The sequence below is a fragment of the Podospora bellae-mahoneyi genome, chromosome 2 (genome assembly GCF_035222275.1).
Source record: "Podospora bellae-mahoneyi strain CBS 112042 chromosome 2, whole genome shotgun sequence".
Classification (NCBI taxonomy): Eukaryota; Fungi; Ascomycota; class Sordariomycetes; order Sordariales; family Podosporaceae; genus Podospora; species Podospora bellae-mahoneyi.
Window position 1 is genome coordinate 903003 of NC_085881.1, and position 26828 is coordinate 929830.

At 52.3% G+C, this 26828-nt stretch overlaps 6 protein-coding genes across 6 annotated transcripts; 4 read left to right on the forward strand and 2 right to left on the reverse strand.

The window, feature by feature from the left end:
* Positions 1-2238: 2238 nt before the first annotated feature.
* Positions 2239-3671, forward strand: QC761_0032680 (uncharacterized protein; the record flags this gene model as incomplete). Its single annotated transcript, XM_062872289.1, has 3 exons — positions 2239-2566; positions 2625-3079; positions 3529-3671. Exons 2-3 carry the CDS (start codon positions 2881-2883, stop codon positions 3669-3671), a joined length of 342 nt encoding a protein of 113 aa, XP_062734430.1. The 5' UTR covers positions 2239-2566; positions 2625-2880.
* A 167-nt stretch (positions 3672-3838) lies between these two features.
* On the forward strand, positions 3839-4580 carry QC761_201550 (uncharacterized protein; the record flags this gene model as incomplete). The annotated part of the gene is made up of 3 exons (XM_062875886.1): positions 3839-3952; positions 4003-4161; positions 4263-4580. The coding sequence occupies 3 exons, from the start codon at positions 3839-3841 to the stop codon at positions 4578-4580; spliced, it is 591 nt and encodes a 196-aa protein (XP_062734431.1).
* A 6072-nt stretch (positions 4581-10652) lies between these two features.
* QC761_201560 (uncharacterized protein) lies at positions 10653-12200 on the forward strand (the record flags this gene model as incomplete). The annotated part of the gene is made up of 3 exons (XM_062875887.1): positions 10653-10992; positions 11240-11439; positions 11516-12200. The coding sequence occupies 3 exons, from the start codon at positions 10653-10655 to the stop codon at positions 11711-11713; spliced, it is 738 nt and encodes a 245-aa protein (XP_062734432.1). The 3' UTR covers positions 11714-12200.
* A 1633-nt stretch (positions 12201-13833) lies between these two features.
* On the forward strand, positions 13834-16287 carry QC761_0032710 (uncharacterized protein; the record flags this gene model as incomplete). The annotated part of the gene is given in 3 exon segments (XM_062872290.1): positions 13834-14467; positions 14534-15065; positions 15078-16287. 3 exon segments carry the CDS (start codon positions 13834-13836, stop codon positions 16285-16287), a joined length of 2376 nt encoding a protein of 791 aa, XP_062734433.1.
* Positions 16288-17288: 1001 nt separating this feature from the next.
* Positions 17289-21059, reverse strand: GSH1 (glutamate--cysteine ligase; the record flags this gene model as incomplete). The annotated part of the gene is made up of 6 exons (XM_062875888.1): positions 19648-21059; positions 19472-19544; positions 19313-19378; positions 19113-19261; positions 18937-19062; positions 17289-18885 (listed from the first exon to the last, which is right to left on the reverse strand). Exons 1-6 carry the CDS (start codon positions 19656-19658, stop codon positions 17289-17291), a joined length of 2022 nt encoding a protein of 673 aa, XP_062734434.1. The 5' UTR covers positions 19659-21059.
* Positions 21060-22214: 1155 nt separating this feature from the next.
* Positions 22215-26114, reverse strand: QC761_201590 (uncharacterized protein; the record flags this gene model as incomplete). The annotated part of the gene is made up of 3 exons (XM_062875889.1): positions 25228-26114; positions 24825-25146; positions 22215-24772 (listed from the first exon to the last, which is right to left on the reverse strand). Exons 2-3 carry the CDS (start codon positions 25144-25146, stop codon positions 22215-22217), a joined length of 2880 nt encoding a protein of 959 aa, XP_062734435.1. The 5' UTR covers positions 25228-26114.
* Positions 26115-26828: the final 714 nt, after the last annotated feature.

Consider the following 26828-nt stretch of genomic DNA (forward strand, 5'->3'; position numbering starts at 1 on the left):
AGTCGACCTTTGCATGCTCTAAAGCACATACCGCGCTCAGACAAGACCTACACTGGGAAGGTAACCTGAATTCGATGTGAAGTCCAACCGAGCCAGCTCGAAGGTCGCAACTGTGTCTGCTGATAGGTTCCCGGGCATACTGTCGGTCGATCAACTGTGTAACCTGACGAAACCGTTGTCGGGTCTTTTGTTGTGGCCACGGGGATAAGACTCTGAGCGTGTCATTGGAGAGCTTCTGGGGTTCTGGATGCCAGGTTCTTCATCTGACGTGGGATAAAGTGTTGGGCACCCACGAGCGCATATCGAGGAACCTTGAATGTTCTAGAGAGAGAGGAAGAAGGCATCGGATGTGGACCCCAACCGCGCTCCGATGGTGTTGATCATGTAACTGGTGTGTGGATGCGCAAGGCAGAGAGCAATGGAAGTTGATAAGCGTCCATAAGCCAGCTGTCAGCCTCGGTCAGCGTGTGGGGTAAGGTGTCGGGGTGCCTGCCAAACATGGGGCGTCAGGCGACCATTTGATTGGTTCATTCGTCTCAAAAGGCGGAGTCTTGGCTTGGGGTTAAGCATAAATATGGATTGGTCCGAGCGTCTGTCGTCTTCCTTTAGGACACTGAGACCCACTTTTCCGAACCTCCTCGATTCCATCTTTGCTACTCCTGGCGTAAGTGGCAGACATGCAAAGTGTGCTCTAAGCGATGCGCCTAATACTTCCTCGATGTGAACTGCGAGCGGGCCGTCTGCCCGTACTTGGGGTGACACCCATCATTCTCACCACTGGTCTTGGCAGCCCCCAACGCTCAAGAGAGAAAGTCGAGGTTTGGGCCCCCAGGTCCTTTCCGGTGCCCTTTTAGCGAGTCCAAGTATTTCTATGTGAGTACCTGTATGTCTGCGGGCTTCGTTGACGTTTTTCTCTTTCTCCCGGACCAGATTTATCCAGGGACCAGTCAAACCATAGAAGCTCCACGAGTCGAGATCTCTGCATATCAGATCTGGTTAAGGTTATCCCGTCAGAGCCTTGTTTGCTGCAGTACGGCCATGCATTACTCGACGGGCCGCTGGCTAACAAATCTTGGCGCTCTTTATCGTGGGCTTTGTGGGTGTCGTCCAAGTCAGCTCCGGACCCAGAGGTATGGTTCTGTCGGAGCACCAACGCCACAAAGGCTACTGCGTCAACCGTATGCTATACGATGTATTGTATCTTGAAGCTGCTTCTTGTACAGCCGTTTCTTGCTCGGACTGATTAGCTGAACATAGCACCAGCTCGTAGCTTGGACACAAACTGGGCGAGAGTAAAGCAAGCTAGTCTTTGCCTCACGATAAGAAAAGGAGAGCAGAGAAGGAGGGGACTAGACGCAACGTGGTCAACCGCACCCTTGCATGAACCTGCATCGGTGCCAGTAATAGTAGTATCTAGTGAGCAAGATCATGTATCTAAATCTCTGCAACCCCGCTCCCGTAAAGGCCGATAGCCGAATATGATTGTTTCCCTCGATGCCTGGCCTGATTCCAGGTTGACATTTTAGAACCACTATGTTTGGAATCACTGTCAAGAAGTGCTCCGCAAGAACCCCGGGGTAGTGGCCAGGGGGGGGATCAGGATTGACGGAAAAAAGACCCTGGGAAATCGGTATATCTCATCTTCAACAGCACAACATCTACCCCACAGACGCAGACCATCTATCGTCCAAGGTATGTTCGACAGAGACATGATCCCAGGCAACAGCGTTTTCAGTGCTGCCAGTGGACGGCCAAGCTACACCTTGATTGATTAGCTCCCAGCCACATCCAGCCCATATTGTTCAGGAGGGTGTTTCGGCAGCTGCCGGTCTTTTTGGCCATGACGGCCCCCACTGACCAGAAATCCCCACAATCCCTTCCCTGTCTCATTGCCATAGAGCTCAGGGGACGCGTACCTCATGCTGGGCGCAATATTGTGCTCAAGTTCATGAACATAGATCAGGTCCTGCGCAGCAGAAGCCCGAGACCGGCGTGAAAGCGCACCAATGGCAGCAAGCATGGCGCAATGTCTCTTGCCTCTTGTCTCTCGTGATAAGATAACCAGCCTGGGTGTCTTGGGAAGGTGGGGATGACTGAGGTGTAGCATGCAGTTTGGTTAAGCTTTTCGACCACGATGAATTGAGGAAGGCGTGAAACGGACAGAAGCACCCGCGCTCCACTGGCCGCTGCCCCATACTCGTCTCTTCCAGGTTGTTTTTACACCTCAACATGGAACCTGTTGCCTTCAAAAAGTAATTCCAATGATCGCCGTTTTCTGGCTACCTACCTTACGTATTACACCGACAATCCTTTAGGTGAATCCCGTCGGCAGCGGCGCCTAATCAGGTTGGTGTCTCCCCTGCCCGACGCTAGACCCGACGTCCCGGGCAGCGATTTCTACGACTGGGCGGCTCGTATAACCGCGTCCGCCATCACCATCATCCCACCAAATCATTAGTTCTAGCACCGTTTCATCCCCCACAGCAGAAATCCAAACAGGAAACCGTTTCGTCTTCTTTCTGCCTCCAGACCTCACATTACCGCTTCACGAGAAAGTAGACGACGTGTTTGTCATCCTTTATCCCGCTGCGAAAAATTGCAATGTTGCTGACAGAGATGGACAGAAGGTTGCAAATCTGCAAAGAGACGCCTTCCTCCACCAATCATGAGCGCCGGACGGGCAAGTTTCTAGAGCAATACCTGGCGGCTGAAACCCTCTTGTTCAACAGCGTCCCATTACTCGGTGCAGGCAGCCTTGGGGGGTGGAGATGGTGTTCTGCTCCAAGCCTTACAGGGCTCCCGGCAGCGCCGTCCAGTGGCGCGGGTCTAACCAGCTTTCGGCACGTACACGTCCTGTCTGTCGATATTGCTCTGTTGGAAATGATTTCGTATTGTTTACTCATCATTTGCTTTGTTAAATTCGTAACGAAACCTGATATTTTGACGTCACTCTCGACAACACCGAATTCCCGGCCGCTGTCATTCTCGATGCTCGCAGGCATGACAAGAATAGCAGATTATGAAAGCATGGAACACCTCGGGGCTTCGCGCTATCTGCTGACTTTTGTGAGCGCTGCAGGTGAGAGATATCGTGAGTTTCTACTGGCCCATCAGCATAGCTCGCTCCGAATGGGGAAAGTAGGGGTGAATTGGATTTCACAATACCGAACGGCGGCCCCGAGAATACACCGTTAGTCGGTTCAATCCCAGGAGGAACCGGTTCCCTGGATTGCGTGTGTCTAAGCCCGACATCACCTCAACACTTGACCTATGGAGAATTGTTCCGAACGGGACTCGGATAAGGAGTCTACAGTTCTTTCCGGCCGTCACTTTATGAGCAAAGTCCCTGCAAACCAGGCGCATCACACTGCGGAAGCATGTGCAGAAGGGCGGTCTCCAGATTGCGTCCTGGGGTCCCATCTCATGCAGCTCGCGGTACAAAGTACTTTGCTGGCTTGACTGACCCCTGAATCCCCCCTCCCCCTCCATCATATGCTCCCCACTTGGGACCCCTGTTGACAGCCCAAGATACATTGTACACACGAAGGAGTTGCCTCGACTACATCGACATGTACCCTCAACCCGACGCCGCTGCCATGCGGGTTGGCCTCGCCTCACACCGTGGAGACCTCCTGTCAACAGCCGTTCTGGGTCCGGTATCAGGCTCTTGATGGATATAATAACACGCTCCCCGGTCTTCATCAGCCTTGGCCTCGAGACGCAGCTTACTTGCTTCACCCATCCTCACTTTGACCACGTCAAGTCTTAGTCACATACTCGCCACCTGCTTCTTGCTTTGTATATCCTGACATACATCAAGCTTCTCATTAACAACAACATGGAAGATTTTGGAAGCGTTCTCGACATGCCTTCACCTTCCAACTCACTATATTACGTGTATGGGGACGGAGAACACTACTCCTCTGGCTCACAAAGCCCCAGCAACTCGACCGTGAGTCTTTATTCATCCATAGAACGGACAGTGCTGACAGTCAAATCAAGTACGACATGGCGTCCACGACAGATCTCACTAGCTATGCCAGCGTGTACCCAAATACGGAACACGAGGAGGAGTTAGGACCGCAGGATCAACAACAAAAGCCAGCAGCCAAGAGAAAACGCGAGAACCGCTACAAGAATGCCCCTCCCTCCGTCTTGTCAGTATGTAAAATCCTCGTGCGGCGGCCAATTACTGACCGTCAGGCTCGTGACTTGACCCCTCCTTGCTTCCGAATATCCACTGACATATTGTCTGCAATCAGAGGCGTCGAGCACAGAACCGTGCTTCACAGAGGGCTTACCGGGAGCGGAAGGATCAGAGAATCAAGGATCTTGAGCAGATGCTCAATGATGCCAAGCAGCGGAACGATGTGCTCAACCAGGCCTACGCAGCGCTCCATGCCGAATATGTCTCCCTCAGACGGTCTCGGCTCGAAGACCAGCAATACCACCACCAGCAACCCGATTTGACATATGGCAACTCGCATCACGGCATGGGATTGGAGGCGACAGGAACCGAGGGACTGGATATGGAGTTGTTTGTCTATCCGGATCTAAATCCAGGATATTCGCTCAACTGAGACAATACACTCGGCCATTCCTTCTGGGCCGGCCGAATCTCCTCGAGGATTCTACCCATCCCTTTCGGAACCGCCGAAGCATGATTCGTTCGGACACACTCACCGAGGATACACACATTCTGAAGACATGCGCTGTTTTCTGCTCGTTCTGAGGGCTTGACAAGAGCAGGCTTTCTTGTGCTGCGGGGCTGTCCTGTTGTGGTTGGATATCAGCGGCAATCACGTCACTGTGATAGGAGGAGCGCCTGTCGATATCGAATCGGAGAGGGTGGGTGTCTGCATGTTCCAATCGACGAGGAAGAAGATTGGGGAATACACCTTCCAGGTTTGATTCTTCGGGGTGAGGCTACCCCGAAAACAGAGGCCATGGTGGACGGCATGACCAAACTGGGGCTCAAACAGATGGCCTTGCTCGGCATCTCGCGGAACTTTCCCTCTGCCCGCGCAGACTGGGCGGCATCTCGGTTGTGCTCTTTTGCATTTTGAGCTTGCGTGTAAGTGGTGCACACAGGGTCTCCCGCTTTGCTCGACTCACCGAATTGGGGGAGCGGGGCATATGCATGCATGCACTTTGGGGACTGCGGGCGTGATTCACTCAGCCTTCTTTTTCGTTTTGGTTTCTGCTCTGTACTACAAATGGCTACGATAGGCAGGAGATTGGGAGGCATTTGCTTGATGATACCACGGGGAATTAGTAGGCGGAGGAATATATATATATGTGTAATTCTACTGATGATATCTCACTCATGATTGGATAGATGATCTCTATAATTGTCATCATTCCACTGCTTCAATAGGGAAATATTACCGCAATGGGGAGCTTCGCTTAGCAAAGACAAAAGAAGAAATGTTGACTAGGTCACATGTCTGGTTGGGTACTTGATAACATTTGGAATGACTGGAATATGGAAAACAAGCCGAGACCACGGGTGCCAGACTTGGGACCGTACATTTGCTCCACAAGCCACAAATCTCGCATGAAGGCAAACGATTTGATGACGCACCAACTTACAGGAAATCATCAAGTTTATGACGCCTGTCATGATGGCTTAGACAGACCAAGACTGAGATTATCAAGGATATATCGTCTTGGCTGGGTTCATGTAGACTAGAATCTCACCAGGATACGCTGCTTACGCTTGGTAGGTGCACACGTACTCGCAGAGAAATCTTACTGGCTGGGCGGGATCTAAACGCGCCTGAGGAAGGCGCAGTGTCTTGTGTACAGTTTTCGTCACCGAGGGGGCAGAGTTCTGATTGTGTGGAGGTCTGTCTATGATATCAAGTGCTTCTTACCTACCGGCTTGTTCTTTTCGTCATAGGTAGTGTGCTGTTGATAATATTAGAGGGGAAAGCGGAAACCCGGGGATCGGTGAGGCTTGCTTCGCGCCAGCAAGTTTGAGCAATGAGAGAGGAAACGATCTTGTGCCTACTACAACTTCTTGCTTTGAGGCTCGCAGGTGTGTGGTCCGATCGGGGCTAGGTGCTAAGCAACGGAACCTTCCGAGGTCGTGCATGGTATAAAGATGTTGTACTGGCAAGAAAGGATGCCTACTGCGTAAGGCGTCTTCGAAGGGGTCTGAGACATGGCGGACGATATTGGAAGCCAGAAGGTCAGCGGAATTGTCGGTATTGGCGCGGATGAGGAAGATGAAGCTAGTGGGCGTGTGGCGTTTGGTGGGTTAGGGTGGTGTGTGTAGGTAGGTGAACGCTTAGGTTCTGGAGTGGGTGTTTTAGGATTGGTTGGACCGGAGATGGGAAAAGGAGGTGATGGCACCCGAACGACGACACAAAACGGAGTTTGGGCGCGGCCGTGGATGGGGGCTTGAGGCTTACCAAGTTGTTCGATGGGTAAATGATGGCGGGGGATGACATCGTGCTGTCGATCTGGGTGTGTCTGGTGCAGAAGGCTTACTTTGTTGCCATGCTATGCTTCCTCATCCTAGGTAGCTGAGTGATAGCCTGGAAAGCTGGGGTAGGGCTTCGGATATGGAATGACGGCCATGATTGTCATCATCGCCGTGGCATAGGACAGCCATAACTGCGGACAACTGGCCAGGGGAAGCCCTGAGGGGGGTTGAATAAGGTGCTGCCTTGAGTTGAGATGTAAGTGTCGTATAGTGAAGGCGGTCAGGAGACGGAGATAGCGAGTTCACGATGTGCAAAGTGCTGTGTCCTCATGAAGTTTCGACGTCTTGGGCGACATGAAGGGAATGGTGATATTGACGGTATATCGTAAACCAAAAGAGAAGAGCACAAGGACGGAATCACCGTTATCGGAACAATCCCGCGATCCTCATGCAGTATCAACCTCAGCTGGGACTTGGCAATTGGCTGTCACTTTGTGTTTCTGTTTTTCGTTGGTTTGCAAGGTATATTCTGTGAGGGGGAGAAGATCAAATCAATTTTGGTGTGCGGAATGAAAAAGTGTGGGTTTTGACTGTGGAAGGAGCGATGACGTTGGCGTTGGCCGTTCCTTCCTCAGTCAGCTCTGAAGAGCATGTATGTGGACGGTGACTTCCCTCTTCGACCACGCGATTACTGGACTGAAGTTTTTCACTTTTTTGAACTGCTTTGCAAGTACGGTCATTTCCTTCATGTATCTGATACTTCCGTTGAAGGTTCCCAAAGTCAACAATAACGCCATACCAGTCCTGTCAGCACTCTTCTTGATTTCGATCGACACAGCCCGGGTGGCTTTACAATACAATTGTTGACGCCTTGCCACATATAATACGCTTCTCAGTAGTCCTTTTCTGCCATCAGCCAAGTCTTGTTCATGGAAGCCTTGCCCTTCAAGCTGCTCGCCCGGCCTGGCCCGCTCCGTAGATGAGTGCGGATCGCTTTCGTCCTTGGTGTTGACGATCTGGATGCTGACAACACCGTTTCTGGCGCAGGCGGCAACTTTCGACTGCCCATCTATCATTAAGAGAGACCAAAACCATCGTCGCCTGCCCGAATACCGTCATAATTGACGGGATTGGACAGTGTGTTCGCCGCCGCCCCCCGAGCCAGAATCTCACGTCGAGGTTGCAATACCATGCTGGATTTTTGGTTGCCTTATACGTACCACCGCCATCCATCCGTTACTTATCAGTTGTCAGAGAGTCCTGAAGATGGCCGAGTCTAGCTCAATAGGGGAAAACCACCGGTGTTTGTTGCTGTCAGCTTTGAGCATCATGTGGCAACCGGATGGGAGTCAACAAACATTTTGCAAGGTCAACCTCCTTTTGTTACACCGTGGAAACTCCTTTTATTTGGAATAAAGGCGGCTAACATGATCCAGACAAATGAAAGCCTGTATATGATAAGGGCACAGCCAGAATCTCGGTCGTCTAGAGCCAACCCAGCACCCAACAAAGCAGATCTGATGGCCGGTCGATGGCCTGAGCAACATATTGCAGGGTGTTATGACGAAACGGAATGAGTAAGCCACATTATACGGGAATACCCAACCGTGCTAGTATGGCCGGTCAGACCTAGTAGCTAGCCCCCGTGCTTATGCTGCAGGATGATTTGTTTCTGGTTTAGGTCATGTTTCTTGTAGTCATTGCTCATCTGTAGACTGACCCTATTGTAAAACTTCTGCTACTAGTAGAGATTGGTAAACCAAGGGTTTCATTCTAAGGTAAGTGTACATCGCAATCATTCTTCATCGGTGTCAATAAGCTAACAATTATTACATGGCAGGTATGACAGTTTGTCAACCACAAAAAATATGAAACCCCACAACCTTGCATTTGACAGACTGACAACCCTTATTTTTATTTCAGGAGCACTTTGCTTTGATTATGTCCCCGGACGCTTTAGTCTCCTCGAGAGACGTTCAAGCTTTGCTGCGTTGATCTGATCAACGACATGGAACTTTCCCGCCTGTACTGAGCTTGTTCTGTTCGCAACATTCAACAATAAACCTCCGAAAGCCGATTTCAAACCAACACACCAAGATACACGCCCAAGAGTAGTACCACCGGCATTCGACCACAGTGAAGGATAAGATATCTTTGATCGCATTGCGGTCGTCGATGTTGTTGGCTGGGTAGCCTATAATGTCGACGTGGTAGTTCTGTGCTCAAGGGCCGGGAAAGTACCAGTTCGTTTGAATGGCTGGTGCGGGTATCTATGCCGGCGTCCTCAATCAAACCAACCATCACCTCTGGTTGGATCGTGGTGCTCTAGAGACCAAGCCACTGATCCTCTACGAGCTTGAGCTCTGATTCGAGGGGGCTGTTCCTGACGACGATAAGCTGCTGGTAGTGAAAGGTGACTCGTTGTTGGTGGAGTTGGGTTTGCTGTGAGAAAGATCTCGGCGAGTCTGTGTGAACTCGGTGCCTCTTTTCCCATACCATTTCCCGGACGGGAGACGGCTGGTTGAACGAATAGGGGATGAGGCGAGCATGACGAGGAACTCAATTCGGTGGCTTTGGCTCAGGGAGACGAGGGTGCTATAACCTTTGGGCGGGTTCAACCCCCCCCTTTAATAGGTGAGGGGGGATGCCCTCAGCCTCCATGTTTTGGCCCCCGACATGATGTGTGATCGACTCACCGAGCTGGGTGGTTGAACTGGTTGCTGAATCAGCCTCTTACGATCTCCTCACTGGCATTCGACCACCCACGTCCTCCAAATGCTCGACGTCCAGCGGCAGTCCACCCAAACGACCATTTGTGCAACCATGAATATGCGGCTAGATGGACAGAATCAGGATAGTCACGGCCTTAAGGCTGGACTGTAGGGTAGGAGATGGTCTCGGCATCAGCGGTATGTGGGGGTTGGCGCAAGTCGACTGGGTGTTGGATGACGAGGGCGTCGCTTTGGGCTTGCTGCGTGTCAGCATCTAGGCCGTCCCAGCAGACAAGTGCTGATCAGCGAACGACGGCCCTGTGATATGATATACGGCAGCGGCAGGTCAAAAATGCGGAGGGACTGTGCTGAAAGAGCACATTACATTTGTCACGGATACTACAGGTCACCTCTCACGTGAGTTTGACGGATGGTGGTGGCGGTAGTGGTGATGGTTAGCCGTGGCTTGCCCCGACTGAGCTGAGCACCAGGATCAATACCAGGCCGATCGCCGTCCAGGGGTTCTCCGCATTCCGGGAGACGGCCACGCTAACAAACGCCCCCGAACACCCGGGCGGACTTGCTCCGTTCAACGGTCTGGATAAGGGGAGTTTTTTCAGCTCGCCCGGTACCGAAGAAATAGTGAAGTGGCGGGCCCCCAAGCTCGACCGTTGCGATCTCAACGTCGATGGTGTTGGTTCCGAGAAAAGAAAGCCCCGATTTAGCAGAGAGACTACCCGACTTTTTTTTTGGGGTGGCTTGCGGCTGGATAAAAACGGCAGCCGGCACAACGGTTTTTTTTCTCGGTTGCGAGTGCAACAACGTTGTTTCTTGGGGTGCTTATCCCCTCTCGAGTGTTCCCCCCATTTACCCTAATATCCAGGGTACTTTTTCGCAACCGGCCTTTTAATATGGAGAGCGAATCCCTTTGGACGGTTGTTATCTTGGATCAATTGTAACAGGCCCGGACTTGCTATAGTGGGAAGTAGGAGGTACTATGTGGAAAATGTCTTGGATCGGTGTTTTTTTCTGGGCTGGCTGGCTGAGGTGGAGATTAATTAGGCAGGTTGATTGATGGGACGCATTCCAGGTGTTCTTTTTTGTCCTTCTTTTTTCTAATTTGTTTAGTTGATGCTTTTTTCTTCTCTTTTGACATTTTTGGGAAGTGGATGTTGAGAAACGACGATATCGCGACAGCGTTTGCGAAGCGCAACGAGCAGTGAATTCTTGGCGCAACAAAAGCGACGCTCACCGGCAGGCGCACACGTGTTACAACAGGGAAATACTCAGAGGGAAAAGGGCGACAGGCTTGAAAAGAAGCGCTGAATTAAGACGGGTCGGACAAAAGTCGGGAGGGAACGCGGTGGGACGTCAAAGTCGACACGTATAAGCGAGACTGGACGACATCACACCGCTCAGGAGTCGTTTGGGAGCATTCATCTCGCGTTTTCCAGCGAATCAACAACATAAGTTGGAAGTTGGGGGCCGATTGGGACAAGAGGGACTTCAGCATGGCACTCGACGACAAAATGTCGCCATCAATAACAACAACACCGATGGGATCGTTACCTACCCTCCGACGCAAACTGATTAGACTAGTCCTCACTCGTGGCATATTCATCACCACAGTCGTTTACGTCTTTCTACTATCACTAATAGTAGGGGTACAAGCCGCCCTGCCGGCAGAGTTTACAAACTCGTTTGATGAGCTGGGGGAAGGGGGCAGCATTGGGTTGACGTGGGAAGGGGTGAAGCCAGAGTACTTTCCCTTGAGCATCACCGCGCAGGTGATTGATAAGGGAGAGGATGGGAGCGGGAGTAAAGTTACCGTTTACAAGGTTAATATCACTGGTGAGTCAGACGCCCTTCTTTGCAGTCGTGATGGATGATGGCTGGGAGAGAAAGGAAGGACGATATGATATTATGATCAAGACAGAGAAGAGAAGGACTGTGTCGAAAAGAGAGGGGGCTTCTTCGTGGCTGTTGTTATCAAGACGGAATGATATATGGATGGTTTTGGTTTTCAGCGGTATATTGCCGTTGTGCATGATCGTGTTTGGCTTGACCGAGTGCTGATATCTCATCTTCACAACTCCAGCCGCAGCAACAGGCAGCTCATACGTCTGGACTAACATGCCCCGCCCCCTCCGATGGATCAAGTCAGGGCTGTACCAGCTCGAACTCAAGCCATCAGCCTGGACAGATGATGGTGAAGCGCCCGTGTTGGCGAGGTCACCGTTTTTCAGTGTGGGGAATTACGTCCCGCCTGTTCCGAGTCCAAGTGAGAGTTCATCTCCTGTAAGTTTTATTTGACCTACCTACTTGCCTTGGTACCAATGGATAGTGAGTGAGGCTGACATGACATGTGGGAAAGGAACCCTCGAAAGGGGATAAAGAGTCGTCGTCTGGCGGGGGCGACGTGAGTAAGCCGGTTGCTATTGGGGTGGGAGTCGCGATTGGTGTGCCGAGCTTGGTTGGGTTGGTGGTTGTTGGCTGGTTTTTTAGACGGAAGTATAAGAGGGCGCGGGCGGAGAAGAGGAGGTTGAAAAGGAGCGAGTTTGTTATTTACTGAGATAACCGTCGAATGTGAAGAGGTGTGAGTTTACTCCTGAGGGGCCGAGAATCGTGGACCCGGGGGGAGGCGGCATGTTGAGAGGATGATTGGTTCGGTGGGCTCGGATGTTGGATGTGTTGTTGGGTGATGCGGAGTGGTATGTACCTGGTGAGAAAGGGAGACGGGAATAAGGGGGACCCTTCCGACGGGAGGTGATGCTGACGGGAAAGCTTATTGGGTGGTGCTATGGGTGTTGTGCCGCAATTAAGGGACGGCTGTGAAGGGGGGGTGACGTTGTGGGTTGTATTATGCGGGATATGGGATGAAGATGTTTGGGTGATCGATTCAGGGCTGATTCCTCGAGATGGGAAACACGGTCAGGTATTGTGGTCTTGCTGTTGAACCAAGGTTGACAGGCTGGATATTCCCATTTAAGGGGGCTCTTGATGAGAGAGGAAATTCAGTCTGTTCCAAAGCATCGAACGGCATCTCGGCACGATTGATGACGATGGCAGCACGTGGGTGAGATATGTAATTCAAACCGCGCGCCTGCAATGAACTTGTGCAAGCCAGTGAAAGGAAGGCGCGAGCGTATCTGTGGTGCCTTGCATAGCGCATTTTGTGGTGGTGGTGTATTTATTCAAGATGAGTTCGGAAAGAGCGGAAACTATTTTGACTGCGCCCACTTTTTGACATTTGTTCCACTTCTTGATTTTTGGCACTTTGTGATAGCAGTGCTTTTCGATCATTATCTTATAGTGGAAAGGGGATCATCGATTTGGTTACTCGATTTCAGAGCTTGCTTCCCCAGTGACTGGTTCAAGGGTTCAAAAAGATCGACACAGTTCTACAGAATCTAGAACTTCAGCCCGGTCGGTTGGGATTTGGATTAAGCTCATGTTTGAACAACGTCTCTCCTGGGAGGAGCGATCAATCTCCAAAAGTGGGTTGCGGATTGCCGCTATCGACAACGTCAAAAGTTCTGGACTTTGGGTTTAAGATGGCGGCGGATATTTTTTTCATCTGGTCTGAAATGGATGGTGGTTGATGACAGGTGCTTGGCCGCTCATGCGTGCTGTACCGAACCATCAACAAGACGAGGCCCTGGCTCTCTGACACAGCCAACAAAAAATTCACAACTCATCACGTCGGCCAGTCCTGGAATTTGTTTCCTTTTGTTAGCTACCCCTGAAGGAGGAGGGGGGGCCCGCCGCGCGCAGACGCTGGCGATGTTCCTGCATTCTTGGCCCCTCTTGGGGACCCCACTGTTTGTTTCCAAGAATGGAACCTCGGCAACAGCCTCGAGGGTCCCCCCTGGGCTTACCGCTCCACTCAAGGTCTTTTCCCCGGTAACACTCGAGCGCTTTTCGAGAAACGAATGACACCCTCCCGTCGAGCACAGGTCATGGGGTGATTATTAGGGGTTCACGATACGAGGGCCGAGCCATTGGGGGTCGAAGTGCGTAATGGCACGCAAGAAGAAACTGCTTGTTGGTAGACGATGGGTGGTGGTGGTGGTGGTGGTGATGGTGGTTCAATCAACAGGTGAAGTAAAGCAAACAAAAGGTCAAAGTGCAGAAGGCATGTCGCTTACACTGTTAGGTTGGCCAATGAGAAGAGGAGGAACTTTGTCCCCTATCCAAATTGACCATCGCAACTCCACGGCGTCGAGACAGAGATGGAGCCGCCGGCCGTGTTGGCGAGACCGCAACGTCCCGCAGGGGATCCCTTCTCAACAGGTCCCAAAGGGGAATAAACATCTCTTGGTCAACGCTGCCGAAACGATGGGCGGGCCCGGTGACAACAAACACTGCCCAGGCTCCCGGTGATGGAGGGTAGGTGTGCATGATGATGGAGTCCGATCCCATGCCTTGCCTGCTGAGCCTCGCAGTCTCCGTGCCTCCCCGGCACACGGGGCGGCCAGCCTTTCGCCCCTATAAGCCGTGTGATGCCACCACGAGCACCCTTTACATCCCTTTCCTGTGCTTGATGCTTCTCTCCAGCCAAGCTATCCAAGCTGCCTCTTAACAACACCAGAGCATTCTTGCTCGTCCTCTGACGTATCGCACGTCCAACATTCGTTACTAGTATCATCATACCACCGACATTCTTTATTTGCTTCACAGAGGAGAAACACCATGTCTCCATCATTCTCTAAGCTGGGCGCTTTTGCCCTGGCTCTTGCCTCTGGCGTCACTGCCACTCAGAAGTACGTCCTCTCCGAGGAGTACACACCATCCAACCTTTTCGAGAACTTCGAGTTCATGGAGTTCAAGGGGAACGACGAAGACCCCAACAGGGGACATGTACGGTATCAAAGCCAGGCCGACGCCCTCCAGCTTGGTCTCATCGATCCCGTCAATACCGACGACGTTTTCATCGGTGTCGACTACACCAAGTGGGCCGAACATGGCCGTGAGAGTGTCAGAATCGAGAGTTTGAACTCGTACAACAAGGGTCTCTTCATCGCCGAGTTTACTCACTTGCCCAAGGCCGTTTGCGGTGCCTGGCCAGCTTTCTGGCTGACTGGTGAGCAGTGGCCCACGCATGGCGAGATTGATATCTATGAGGGATGGAACTTGAACCCGCAGAACAAGGTCGTTGGCCATACCGAGGTGAAGACCGCTGGTGTGTGCAAGATTGACACTGATATCAGCTCTGGCTTCGTCCATTACCCTGACTGCGATGTCGTGGCCGAGGGCCAGCCCATCAACGCTGGTTGCGCACTTGATGAGGGTAACAATCTCTTTGGTAACCCCAACGGTGGTATCTGTAAGTGCTCCACATCCCCAGGCTCTTGACACCAGAGGGAACATGCTAATCACTGATGTTCCTCAGGGGCCACTGAGTGGACTGAGACCACCTTCAAGGTCTGGAGCTGGGCTCGCGGCGCCGAGCCCCGGGATGTCGCCAGTGGATCGCCCGATCCTCTGAGCTGGGGGCCCCCTAGCTTCGCTCTTACTCCCAAGAGCTGCGATGTCAGAAGTGCCTTCAAGGATATGCGCATGGTCCTCAACATCAACTTCTGCGGTGATGCTGCTAGTAACACCTGGAACATTGGTGGCAGTGACTCTTGCGCTGCCAAGACTGGCTATGCCGAGTGCTACAAGTATGTCAGAGATCACGGCGCTGACTTTGAAGACGTTTTCTGGAAGGTCAAGGGCATCAGCGTCTACCAGCTTGAGGATGCCGCTACCTCTACCAGCACCACTGTTTCCAGCACCACCAGCACCACCGAGACTGTGACCTCTGCTGAGCCTACCGTGACCGAGACTGCCTCTGAGACTGTATCCGAGGAGCCTACTTCCACCATCACCTCCGACTCTGAGGAGCCCACCGCTACCGAGACGGCTACTGAGACTGCCACCGAGTCTGCCACCGAGTCTGCCGCCGAGTCTGCTACCGAGACTGCCTCCGAGACTGTTACTGAGACCACCTCCGAGTCTGCCACCGAGACTGTGGAGGTTACCACTACCAGCGAGACCGCCACCACCACTGACGGCCCTGAGCCAACCCTGACCACCGAGGCCCCCGAGACCACCACCACCGCCAGCCCCGGTGATGAGGATGAGGATGACGTCTGCTCGGATGACGAGGAGGAGACCACCACCACCGATATTGCTACTGCTACTGAGACCGAGACCGTCGAGCAACCTACCGAGACCGCTGAGCCTACTGGCGAGCCCACCGAGACTGCTGAGCCTTCCGCTGAGCCCACTGATGCTGAGACCACTGGCGTTGACCCTACCGAGACTGCCGTCCCCACCGAGACCGGTTCCGACGAGGTCACCACCACTGCCCAGGAGTTCACCACCTCGACCATCTTCGCCACCGAAACCTTCACTGTTACCTCGTGCGCTCCCAGCGTCACCTCTTGCCCCGGTCGCGTCGTGACCTCCGTTGTCGCCATCGGCACCACCGTCTGCCCCGTCACTCCCACCGTCACCGCCAACCCTGAGCCTACCGAGACCGCCACTCTCCCTGACGGCTGGACCACCTCCACCGTCTACGCCACCGAGGTCATCACCGTCTCTTCCTGCCCTCCCACCGTTGTCGACTGCCCCAGCCACGTCGTGACTTCCATTGTTGCCGTTGGCACCACCGTCTGCCCTATTGGTAGCGCCACCGTTCCGGGCGAGGGTGTTCCCACCGACGTCCCTACCGTCGGCGTGCCTGGCGAGGGCGTTCCTGGCGAGGGTGTCCCTACTGATGTCCCTACCGGCGGTGTTCCCACCGGTGGCATCCCCAACATTGACACCACCCTCACCACTCTCTTCACCTCGACCGGCACCAGGACCGTCACCCTCACCGGCGATGTCGAGCAGTCCACCAGCGTTCCCCCCGTTGTCGTCCCCGTCCCCACCGGTGGTGCCCCCATCAACAGCGGAAACAACGGCACTTTTGTACCCCAGCCCCCCACCAAGCCTGCGTATACCTACTCTCCTGAGGTTACGCTCCCCTTGGTGCCCATCAACGAGCAGACTCCCGCTCCTGGGCCTACCAAGCTCCCGATTGTTGAGGTGAACGGTGCGGGCAGGATGGCTGTTGGTGGGTTGATGGGTGTGGTTGCTGCTTTGGCGCTTGTGCTTTAAATTTGTTTTCTGATTTGTTTTTTCATTGGATGAGTGGAGGAGATAGAGGGGCAAGTTTTGAAAATAATATAATTTCTTGGATAAGAATTTTTGGTTTTATTGTTTTTTTTTTTTTTGGCATATGCATGTGTTAGCGTAGCGAGTTGTCTGTCTCTCTGAGTGTGTCTCTTTTGTATGTAAAGAAGTAAATTGAAGAAGGAAGATAGTAAAGAGGTTGAGCTTTGGAGATGATGCTGATCCGGGTGTTGATGGGTGTTTTTTTGTTGGCGTTTTGTGGGTCGGTTTATGCCTCTTTACTTACCTCCAGGTCCTTTATCCTCGTTGTTATACACCACGGCTACTACTTTTCAACTCGGAAGTTCTCACCCTGCTTGACATGTTGGCCCCCCAGACTCCTGATAGGACTTGTCCTAGACAGTGGTCTCAGTCGTGCAAGACTCTCGGAGTCCGAGTCTTTGAAAGGGTATGTCATCCACCTGTCTCTGTTCTGGCCAAGCTAAGACACGCTGTTTACACAAACCTTTGTGCTCCATACATCTGAAACATACTCTTTGGCGTAGCACCCTTTCTCATCACCTACCTCCTCTCTCCTATTTACCTTCCCGACCTGTAACCCGGCTTACTTTAGTTTAAACTTGTTGACAAGTTACCAAGGCCCTCATTTCCTCTAAATGCGTCTTGCGAGGCTAGTTTAAGCTGTTATATAGGATGGTGATCAATTGTACATGCATCTTAATCAGCACATACTCTTGTTTGCGCATGGGCATGGATAAAGCCACCGTCTTTTACCAAGTAGGATGACAATAGGACGTGTATATAAAAGCAGCGCAATGTCTTCTATCTACTCTTGCAAAAACAAAATATACACACAGCTCAGAAGCAAACAGCCACCCCCATCCGGCCGGCGCTCACCCACCTTGAACAAAAAACCAAAAAAAAAAACACAAAAAAAAAGCAAACGTATATCATGACTATGTATGACCCCCCTCACCTCATCCCATCTAAAACCCCCCCAGCAGTTTCTCAACCCCCCTACCCAACCCTTTAAACCCCTTCCCCTTTGCCTCCCTCTCTCCAATCTCAATCACATTGCCCACCAAATCCTTGTTCACCTCCTCACTAACCACACTATCCCTCCTGTACCCCTCGTGCCCCTTGACAAACTCCCTAATCCACCTCGCCGCCGTCCACAACTCCCCACTCGCCCTCTTCCTGATCAAATCCAAATACCTCGCCAACTGACACCTGGTCGCCACGTCCACATTGACCGAGTCCAGATAACTCTCCACAAGCGGGATCAAACCCGGAAACTCCCCCTCCTCGTCGCCATTGATGACCTCGTTGACAGTCATGAGCTTGTACTCATCTTCCACCGGACCAACAGGCGACGGAGGGCGCGAGTTGGCCCTGCTGCCACCGCCACCAGAGCGGGGGGTGTTGGTGCCTGAGCCTGAGCCCCTCGACGGCCGGGAGGAGAAGAGGTTACGCCTAAACCAAAACTTCTCCTGAAGGACAGCATCCCGCTTGTGGGCGGTCTCCATGTTTTCGTCGACTTTGGTGATGGGGATGTAGAAATTGAGGTCAAACGACAAAATCACCCTCGTGATGAGGACCATAAAGACCGAAAAGGCCGCGTTTTCGAAGTCGGTAATTTGAATCTCCATTGGGCGGAACTCTACCCTCCAGCCGATGTTGTTGTCCGCTGGGGGAGGCTTGAAGCGCATGTGCTGCCAGTTGGTGCTTTGGATGTTCTCAAAGTGGTCCGTCTTGGAGAGGTCGAGGACTTCCAGGTCTTCGTTGAAGATGACGATGGGGTCGCGGATGAAGAGGTGAGCGAAGTGGGTGGCGAGGCGGTCGTCCATGCCGCCGTCGAGGAGCTGCTGCTTGATTTCGGGGTCGATGACTAGGTTGGGATCGAGGTATTCTTCCCTCAGCCTGGGGTCTTCGGAGATGTAGGTCGAGTTGGAGGCATATCTCGACTTAGGAATACGCCAGCGGTCGTTTTGTAGAGGCTTCTCGCCTAGTTCTTCGGCAGTGCGATCATCAACAGCTTTGCTGATCTGATTCCACCTCACATCGGTATCGGCGAGGAAACCCTTGTAGATTGGTGTGGCAGCCGTCAGCGCCAGGAGGATGGGGCCGAGGGGTGAGAGCTGGTCGTACATCTTTCTACCCTCGGTGATGTTCTTTGCTTGGAAGGTGATCTGAAGACAGCAAGAGCCCATGCCGAACGCCATGGCATCCATGTGAATAAAGTTGTCTGGTGCGGCGCCATTCCGGACGTCGTCGTCTTCGGGCCAGTTGTGAAGGTCGTAGTTGACAGTTGGGTCCTTCCACGGCCATGGCGTGTTCTCATCTCTGAACACAGGTACGTTGACCTGTACTTTGCGGCCACGCCGGGATCGGATGTTGGCAGCGAGCGTTGGGAAACGAATGTGAGGATTGGCGATTTCATCGGGGACAAATTGTGACCTCAGTTTGGGTCCCGAGACTGGATAATGGGGTTCAGTGAAAACGCCAGGGCTACCTATCCTGGGGAAGGTTGTCAAGGTGATTGGGTACTCATTAGGCAACATGTGATCCTTGGCAATGGCTCGCCTGCGTCGTGTTAGAAGAAGGATTCTTACTCGAGCTTACTGGTGTACATACCTTAACTTCATATCAGGCTCAACATGCAAGAGCTCCTTGAAGTCGATGCCCCATGGCTTACCAGGGGTCGCTTCAAGCATAAATCTGCCGAATTCGGGATGGAAGACTGGGGATGGATACTTGTCCCTATGACGGTTAGTACGGACGGTCTCCTCAACAAATCAAGCTTCTCTTACTTTGGTTTCGTCCCACCGGGGGAGGCAGGGGGCGTAACCTCCTTGGCCAGATCCTTGTCTCCAGCCAGAGCAGCGAGGATATCAGCCTGCCTCAAAGAGAGCAAAACCTTGGGGTCATCTTTGGAATATGTCACGACAAGGTACTCGACCTAGAAGTGTCTCAGCACCAGTCTACGAATCAGCACTCGAAGAAAACATACCTCGTCACCCCAAAGCATGGCATCTCTCTCCTTGACCTTGGCCTTATTCCATATCTCCAGCAATTGCTACAGGACAAAAGCAAGTGTTAGCTCGTCGCTGACCACCAAGGCTCCGGCTCTTCCCGAGATTTCCATGCAATTACAAGTGCCCTCACTCACCTTGATGCCCCAGGCCCTGACATGATGAGCCTTCGTCTTCGCCTCTGGCCAATCCAAGGCCGTTCCCAGCGCCCTTTGCAGAATATCAGCATGACGCCATACATAGACGAGAGCGAAGCGGTGTGGTGAGATGTGTATGTGTGGTGCGGGCAGGATATAAAACGGGCTATACGCACAAGAGACCCATGGTTTACGAAACGGAGGGTTGTCGTGATGTGCTGTTTAGTCACGAGTGAAATGCCGTCGCTTTCCGGCAAGATAAGGCTCCAAATGTTCCAACAAGATTGGATATTTCAGGGTCCAGCAAGCTGTAATACGTGTAAATCCGGATCCCTGAAAGGATAGTGTTGTGACCGAGAGAGACCGAAACAGAGGGTGTGCGTGAATGAGTGTTGCAAAGTAGTGAAGAGAGATATCGAGCCAATGGCCGCCCAGCTCTCACACAACGTATTGGGCGGGAGTTCCAAAAAATTGGATAAGAGAAGAAGTTTCTCACTCTTCCACCTGCAACAACCTCGCTGATGCTATCACCAGAACGGGATGTGAGAGGCAAAGACAAGAGATGCCAACCCCCCTTTTTACCCCAGATTCCCTCTTTTTCAACCTTTCCTCTAACTCCTCCCCTCGCTGCTTCCAGAAATGCGCCTTCTCTATTTCCGGAACGATGGTGCTATGCAGTGCGTGAGCGTGAGCAAATGCGTGTAGATGGTTGCTTCCCCCCCTCCCCCAGTAACACACCCCACGTTCCAGTTCGCAGCCTTGCAGCTATTCGCTACCGCTTGGCGGGTTGTGGCAGCCGAATCAGAGTGTATGACGCTGCTGGCGTCTTGTTGGAGTATGCAGGTAGCAAAGGCGTCATCCAGAGCACGCAATCGTTCTCGACTGCAACTGGGCCAAATCTGTTGACCAGGTTTGGGGGTCTGCTGTGAGATGTCGGAAGGCGGCAGACTTTATTTGATCGTCGATGTGAGTGAGCGCTGATATAAAGAGTTGAAAAAATAAAAGCATGAAACTGGCGAGAAATGAGTTGAAAGTCACAAGTCGGGATATCCTGTCTTGGTTGTCAAGGGAGTTATAAGAGCAACAACTCCCCCTCTTTCGTTCCACGATCCGATGTTTACATAAGAATGTACCGAAGTTCAAACAATATATAAGCCCGCGGCAATAAAAATGAAGAGAAAAAATACAAGCCGTAGTTTCAGGGACCTGCTTTAAATTTTTCGCGTTGGCAGGCGGCAAACCCCAACAAGGGGACCTTCTTCAAAAAGAACAATGGGGCTGGAACTACTACCGAGCGGACTACCTTTTTGGCATCCACTCTCACACTCCCTGTCTCCCCGAAAAATGGACGAAAGAGTTCCGACAGCGGGGGATGCCAATTTTTTTTGTACTCACCTTCCAGACTCTGGAAACCGGGGAAATTCTCGAGACCCAGGTGTTGTTAAGCTTTGGCCCTGGTGGAGTCTGGAGAGACTGACACTTCCGTCCATCGGACGACCCAGAGAGCCATTCAAGCGTTTGACAAAGTAAGCAGCAACTAAATAAACTGCGTGGAGCTGAATAATGACAACAACAAATTGTGTACTGCAAAGTAAACAACCGCTCGGCTATCTGCCCGACCTGGGCTGCTGTCTCCTCAGATCGGAGTCTTGCCTACAAGTGCTTAGAAATCCAAATCAACTCCCGATTGGGGTAGGTATGCGCCATCTAATCGCTCGGAAACATCCCGTGGAAAACGTGTGTGTGCAACGTGCCAACGGCGACTGACATGGTAGGTGGGTTCGTCCATCCCCCGGGTCCCAGAGAAGGTGTGATGGAATGTTTCTTATGCCATGGCTAGCCGTTGGGACGTTTCTTTGCTTCCATCAATTGACAGGAAACGACCTGCCTGTAGTTCTTGGAGGGAATGACATCTCTCGGGTGACAGGCAGACCACCCCCCACAATCCACAGAGAACAGGGAGAACTGCGGGGTTTTCTCTTTGCTTATCGATAAACAGAGGGGTAACTTCGTCAGCGAGATCGCGCATGTGAAAAGGCGGGGCATATCCCAGCTTAACCCTGAGATGGTTAGGGTTATTGCTGCATCTATTATCTGTGTGTTTACAAGAATAAATCCCAGGCTCTCCTTGATATTATCCCCGTCTGCAATTGAGATTGAGGCCTGGGCGCCCCTCGCCACTTCACCGACTGTCAAATGCCGGGCAACCCGGATGTTTCTTGCGATCTCATTTCAATCGGTGATCCTTGGAAAGTCGGTGCTTCGTGACAATCCAGATTCAACAAAATCGCATACTTTACTCGAGAAAGGCTATAGCAAAAGGGAGACAGTGGTGAAAAGGACTCATTCTCTGTAGACTCTTCAGCCTTTTGTACATGTCCATCCCTCTCTTGTCTCTGCCCTCCAAGCAATTACAAAAATGTCTCTACTATATATACACATCTTTCTGTCCCCTCCTCATCATTTGTGCCGCCGGGTATCCCTTGATACTTTCCCACAAAAGAAAACCCCATATATGCTTACAATGACCTCCCTCCCTCCTCATGCCCTTTCTGCATGCGTATGCTCGCTATTGTACAATGTAATAAAAAGTGAAAGAAACGCTGATAACCGCCCCTAAAAGAACCCTCCCAAAAAAAAAAAAAGGCTTGAACGCCCAGCCAAAACGGCTAAGAAAAGAAACCTCATCTCTTGACAGTGTGTCCAAAGAGAATGCCATCTCATCATAACCAACATCTTCCTATTACCTCACATTCAGAAACAAATCATCCCCCCTCCTCGTAGGTGTCAACTCAGGCACCCACCCCGGCGTAATCGGCGGCAGCTCATCCGAATCCTGCCTCTGCCAGTTTGTGCTCTGTGCCTTTTTCTGGTAGGAATCACCCGCGTTCGCCAGCGTCAACGCCGCTGCCTTGTCCGGACCTCGGCGTTTAGCCAGCAGCAAGGAGGACTGGCTGCTGTGGGCCGAGTTTGAGCCCCCTGGATTGGACATGGCTACTGCGCTGTCGATGGGGGTTTGAGAAGAAGATGTTGCTCCTGCTGGGGAGGGGTAAGACGGGGGGATGTAAGGTTTGTATTGTTGTTGTTGTTGTTGTTGTTGTTGTTGTTGTTGTTGTTGTTGTTGTTGTTGTGGTTGAGAGAGGTATTGTTGCGGGAAAGGGGGTTGGGAGTAAGGTGGGGGTTGGGAGTATTGTTGTGGTTGTTGAGGGCGGCGTTGTTGGGGTTGGAGGTATTGTTGTTGTTGTTGGGGGTAGGGCCGTTGCTGTTGCTGAGGATTTGGTCGTTGTTGTTGTTGTTGCGGCTGCTGGCGGGGATCATACGGTGGCCGAGTTTCCTGCGCAGGTCGGGGTTGGGATGATGATGGCCCTCCCCAGTATGAAGCTGGGTTTGACAACCTCTTCTGGCTGTGGAAATACTGGTCCTCAATGGTAGGTCCCCCGCGAGTGTCAGGGGATCCAGTCCTCATCTGCGCTGGATTGCGCACTCGCACTGGGTTGAGACTGGCGCCATATGTTGGCCGTTTGGGCCCTCGGGGAGCAGCTGGCATTAAATGCCCTGGGTGCCAGACATTGTACTGGTGTCCTCGCGGAAGCAAGTCTGATCCCCTGCTGCTTCTACTATTCCTATCGGCTCTCTCAGGAACAGGCGGTACCTGAGCAGCCTCGGTGCGTTTCCTGATCTTTGGGTAAGAGACAGGAGACTTCCCCGGCGAGATAGGCGTATTGGGCGATTCCACCACAGGCGACAAGTCCACTTGCATCTCATCCTCAATAACAGCGTCATCCTCATATGGTGACCGCACAGGTGTCTGTGCCCCTTCCTGAGAGTTCCTCCGATTAGCCCTCCTCATTGACCGTCTCTTGCTCCGATCGCCAGTCAGCTCCCGCCCTTCCCGCATCACATCAAAGTATGTATCCGGCTGCTTGCCCTGTTTCCTTCCCAACTCAGGAGAGCTGGTGAGAGTCTCGGCAGTCTGCGAAGACCTGTTGGCAGGGTTTTGCCTCGAAACATGTGGCTCGCGGCGTTGGTCCTTGAATGCGATGGGAGACCCGAGCATCTTCGCGCTTTCCTTGGAAGGAATTCTCAGAGGTGACACCAAGGCGTTTGGTGAAAACATCACGTAGGCATCCTTGGCCCTTTCAGCTCTCGTCTTGTGCAGGTCAGGGCTTGGGAGCTCGGCCTGAGCGAGAGGAACGGAAGCCTGCTGGGGCTTCGGCAGTGGAGGCACGGCCTTGTTCTTGTTGACAGAAGGCTCAGGCCTCTGTTCCGGTCTCTGCTCCGGCCTTTGCGACGGTGTATTCCGCAACACCCAATTGCCTCCCTTATCAGCAAAGTACATGGCTGTCGCAGACTGAGGATCGCTCGGTGGTGGCCTCCAGACAGAAGTCTTTGCTGTTTTCGCTGTCTCGACCTCTCCATCCTCGGCAAATTCGGTGACAACACTATCGGTCCGGCTGGCAGGAACTCGATACATGCGCTCTTGTGGTCGCGGAATAGCGAGAGTCAACGTCGGCTTCGGCGGGCTCCCTTGTGGTTGTGGTTGTGCCGGAGCAGGTGGGCTCAAAACCACCTTTGGAACACTATTCTGAGCCTGAACCTTCGGGGAAGCAGTGCGAGCTGGCTGCGGGGAAGGCACCATCGTAGCGTTCGCAAACAAAGATGCGTTCAAGCCGACACCAACACCTGGAACCCGTCTCTCCGAGTTGGTGTTGCTGACTGCCGGAGTAAGAGCCGGAGTCGAATTCCATCGTGGATCGTTTGGGTCCCTTTCCGCTGGAATCCGAGCCAACGGACTCGAAATTTGAAGACCAGGAAACACGCTGGCCCTTCCATTATTTGGAGACTCTTTCATCTTTGCGAACCCAGAGTCACCCCCTTCCAGATCTCCATATCTTCTCCGCCGAATACACCTGGCCAGGAAGATCAGTCCAACTCCCAGCAGCACCATGGCAACGCATCCTACTACAATCCCAACAACCTGGCCGATGCTCAAGGTTGGCTGAGGATTTGAAGCAACGGGGGGGGCGGTTGGTGTTGCTGAGGGGTCAGCGGGGATGAACGTCGCGTTCGGGTCGCTGGCCGTAGCAATTGGAGGTCGTGTTCGAGAAGCAAAGGTCGACGTGGAGCTTGCTGTTGTTGATGTCGCAGTGCCGGTGACTGATCTTGTCGGCGATGGTGTGGGTACAATCAGACCTCCTGTCCCAGTAGGCCGAATCAAAGTAGCTGTAAGAGTCTCGTGTGTCCTCGGCGCCGCCTTCGACACGCCCACACACATGTTATAAGCCGTCGTAGTCGTATCGCCTTCCCAAATGTCAGCAAATCAACACCGCCTATCCATTCGTAATGAACTCACTGGTAGAATCCCTTCCCTGACAAGACCCCAACTGACTCTCCCCAATTATACACGACACTGCACCCTCTCCCACCGTATACCCCGACAACCCTGTTTGCCGGCACAAACATTGCAGCGACGGCGAGTTCCCGCATATCCTCGAGTCGAAGTTCGCCGCAATAAACGACCGGAAACACTCCTGAGCGCACTGCGGCACAAAGTTGAGGATCTCTGACGTGACGTTCTTGGTTTGCTGCTGTTGGGCGTTGGCAAAGGTAAGCAGTGTCGTCCATAACGTGAGGCATAGTAAGAACAGCCTATATGCCATTCTCTGAAGCAACATCTGTATCCCCCTTCAAGTGTCAGCTTCTCCCCTCGACAAAGTTTCAGACCAGGACCATCATGGTTATGTAAAGTTACCCACCTCAAAAGGACCTTCAGTCCATCTGCATACTCCACAACAAAACCTTTTCCAAACTTCTTCTTTTCGTCCGAACAAAGGTCCCCCCTTGTTCAACAATCTAGGTCCGCCAAGCAAAGCTTCGTGTAGGGAGGCCTATGGTTGTATAGCCAGCGGCGGGTTACCTCGGCGGCTGGGCGATGTGCAGGTGAGTTTTTGACAGGGCAGAAAGCGGCCGACCTGGTCTGGTCTCGGTGAGGGTGTGTAAACATTAAGGGTTGTTGAGGACGAAGGCCAGCATCTCTCTCATGTCGTATCCACGATAACACTGTAGGAGAGGGATAGAAACTAAGAAAAGATGATGATGATGATCATGAACAAAAAAACATGGGAAAGTCGTTCTCGTCCAAAGAAAAAACCAGAAACCAGAACCCCTATCACGATACAACCTCGAAAAGGAAACAGAGAAAAAAACTTGAAACAAGAAGAATATGAGAAAAAAGAAAGTGATACAGGGAGTGAGCAACTCGGGGATAAACCTGAAGAAAAGAAGAGAAGAGATCAAAAGAACGACGGTGTCACACACCACCACCTCGTTGTCATCTCATCGATCTCTCAACCGCGGCGGGTAGGACCACTCACACACACCATCCCCATATCAAGCGTGGCTTGACCCTAACCTCAACCAGGTTTGGTACACACCTACATACCTACCCATACCCTTGCTTGCCGCTGAGCGCCTGTTCCCTCCACTGCACGCCTACCCGCGGGCTGCGCTTAATGATACCGCCCACCCATTTAGAAAAGAGACAGGGCAATGTCCAAGAGATACAAGATCCCTTACCCCTGCCGCGGATGTGCATACCGGGCGGGAAGACCAAGTACCGCACAGCGCCGCACTTCGTCTGACCATAACCTCCCATAACCAACTTATACTTGAAAGACAGCCTCGTTGCGTCATCCTCCCCTCCCGAATCCGCCCTTTTCCCCCTTTTCAGCTTTTAAAATCTCAGTTTGAAACCCATCTCCCGAATTCTTCGCTCTCCCCAAAAAGCAAACATCAGTCCCTCTCCCTCCCCCCTCCAACCACCCCAAACAGCAACAGCACCCAAAAGTGGCTGTCCCCTTGCATCACCCATCCGCCAACCCCACAGTGCATCTCTCTGCATCTCCTGCAAAGACAACACACCATCCACTCACATCAAAAAACCAGGCAGTGCCAAATAGGTGTGTAGGCGCTTACACCCATTTTTAGCCGCCTGGCCCTCAAGAAGGGGCGGAAACCCCCCTCATTGGCCCAAACCTCATTGAAACCACCCGAATTGGTGTCAATCACGTGGATGGTATCTACCATCCAACCATTCAAACCTCATCATTTTCTGCACAAGCAGTTGTCTTACACCAATAAGAACTACATCTTGGCAGATACAGCCACCATGTACTCTTTTTTCGTTGACTCGGGTGGCTGTAACCTCCACCTATCCGAATGCTGCTGCTCGGCCGTGTTCGGGTAGGTATTTCGGGCGAGTTCATCACTGAACAATATCGCGGGGAAACCGTTACATAGATACCCGGATGCTATTGTCAGGCGAAGCAACTTTGGCACAAGAAACAGACACCTTCTA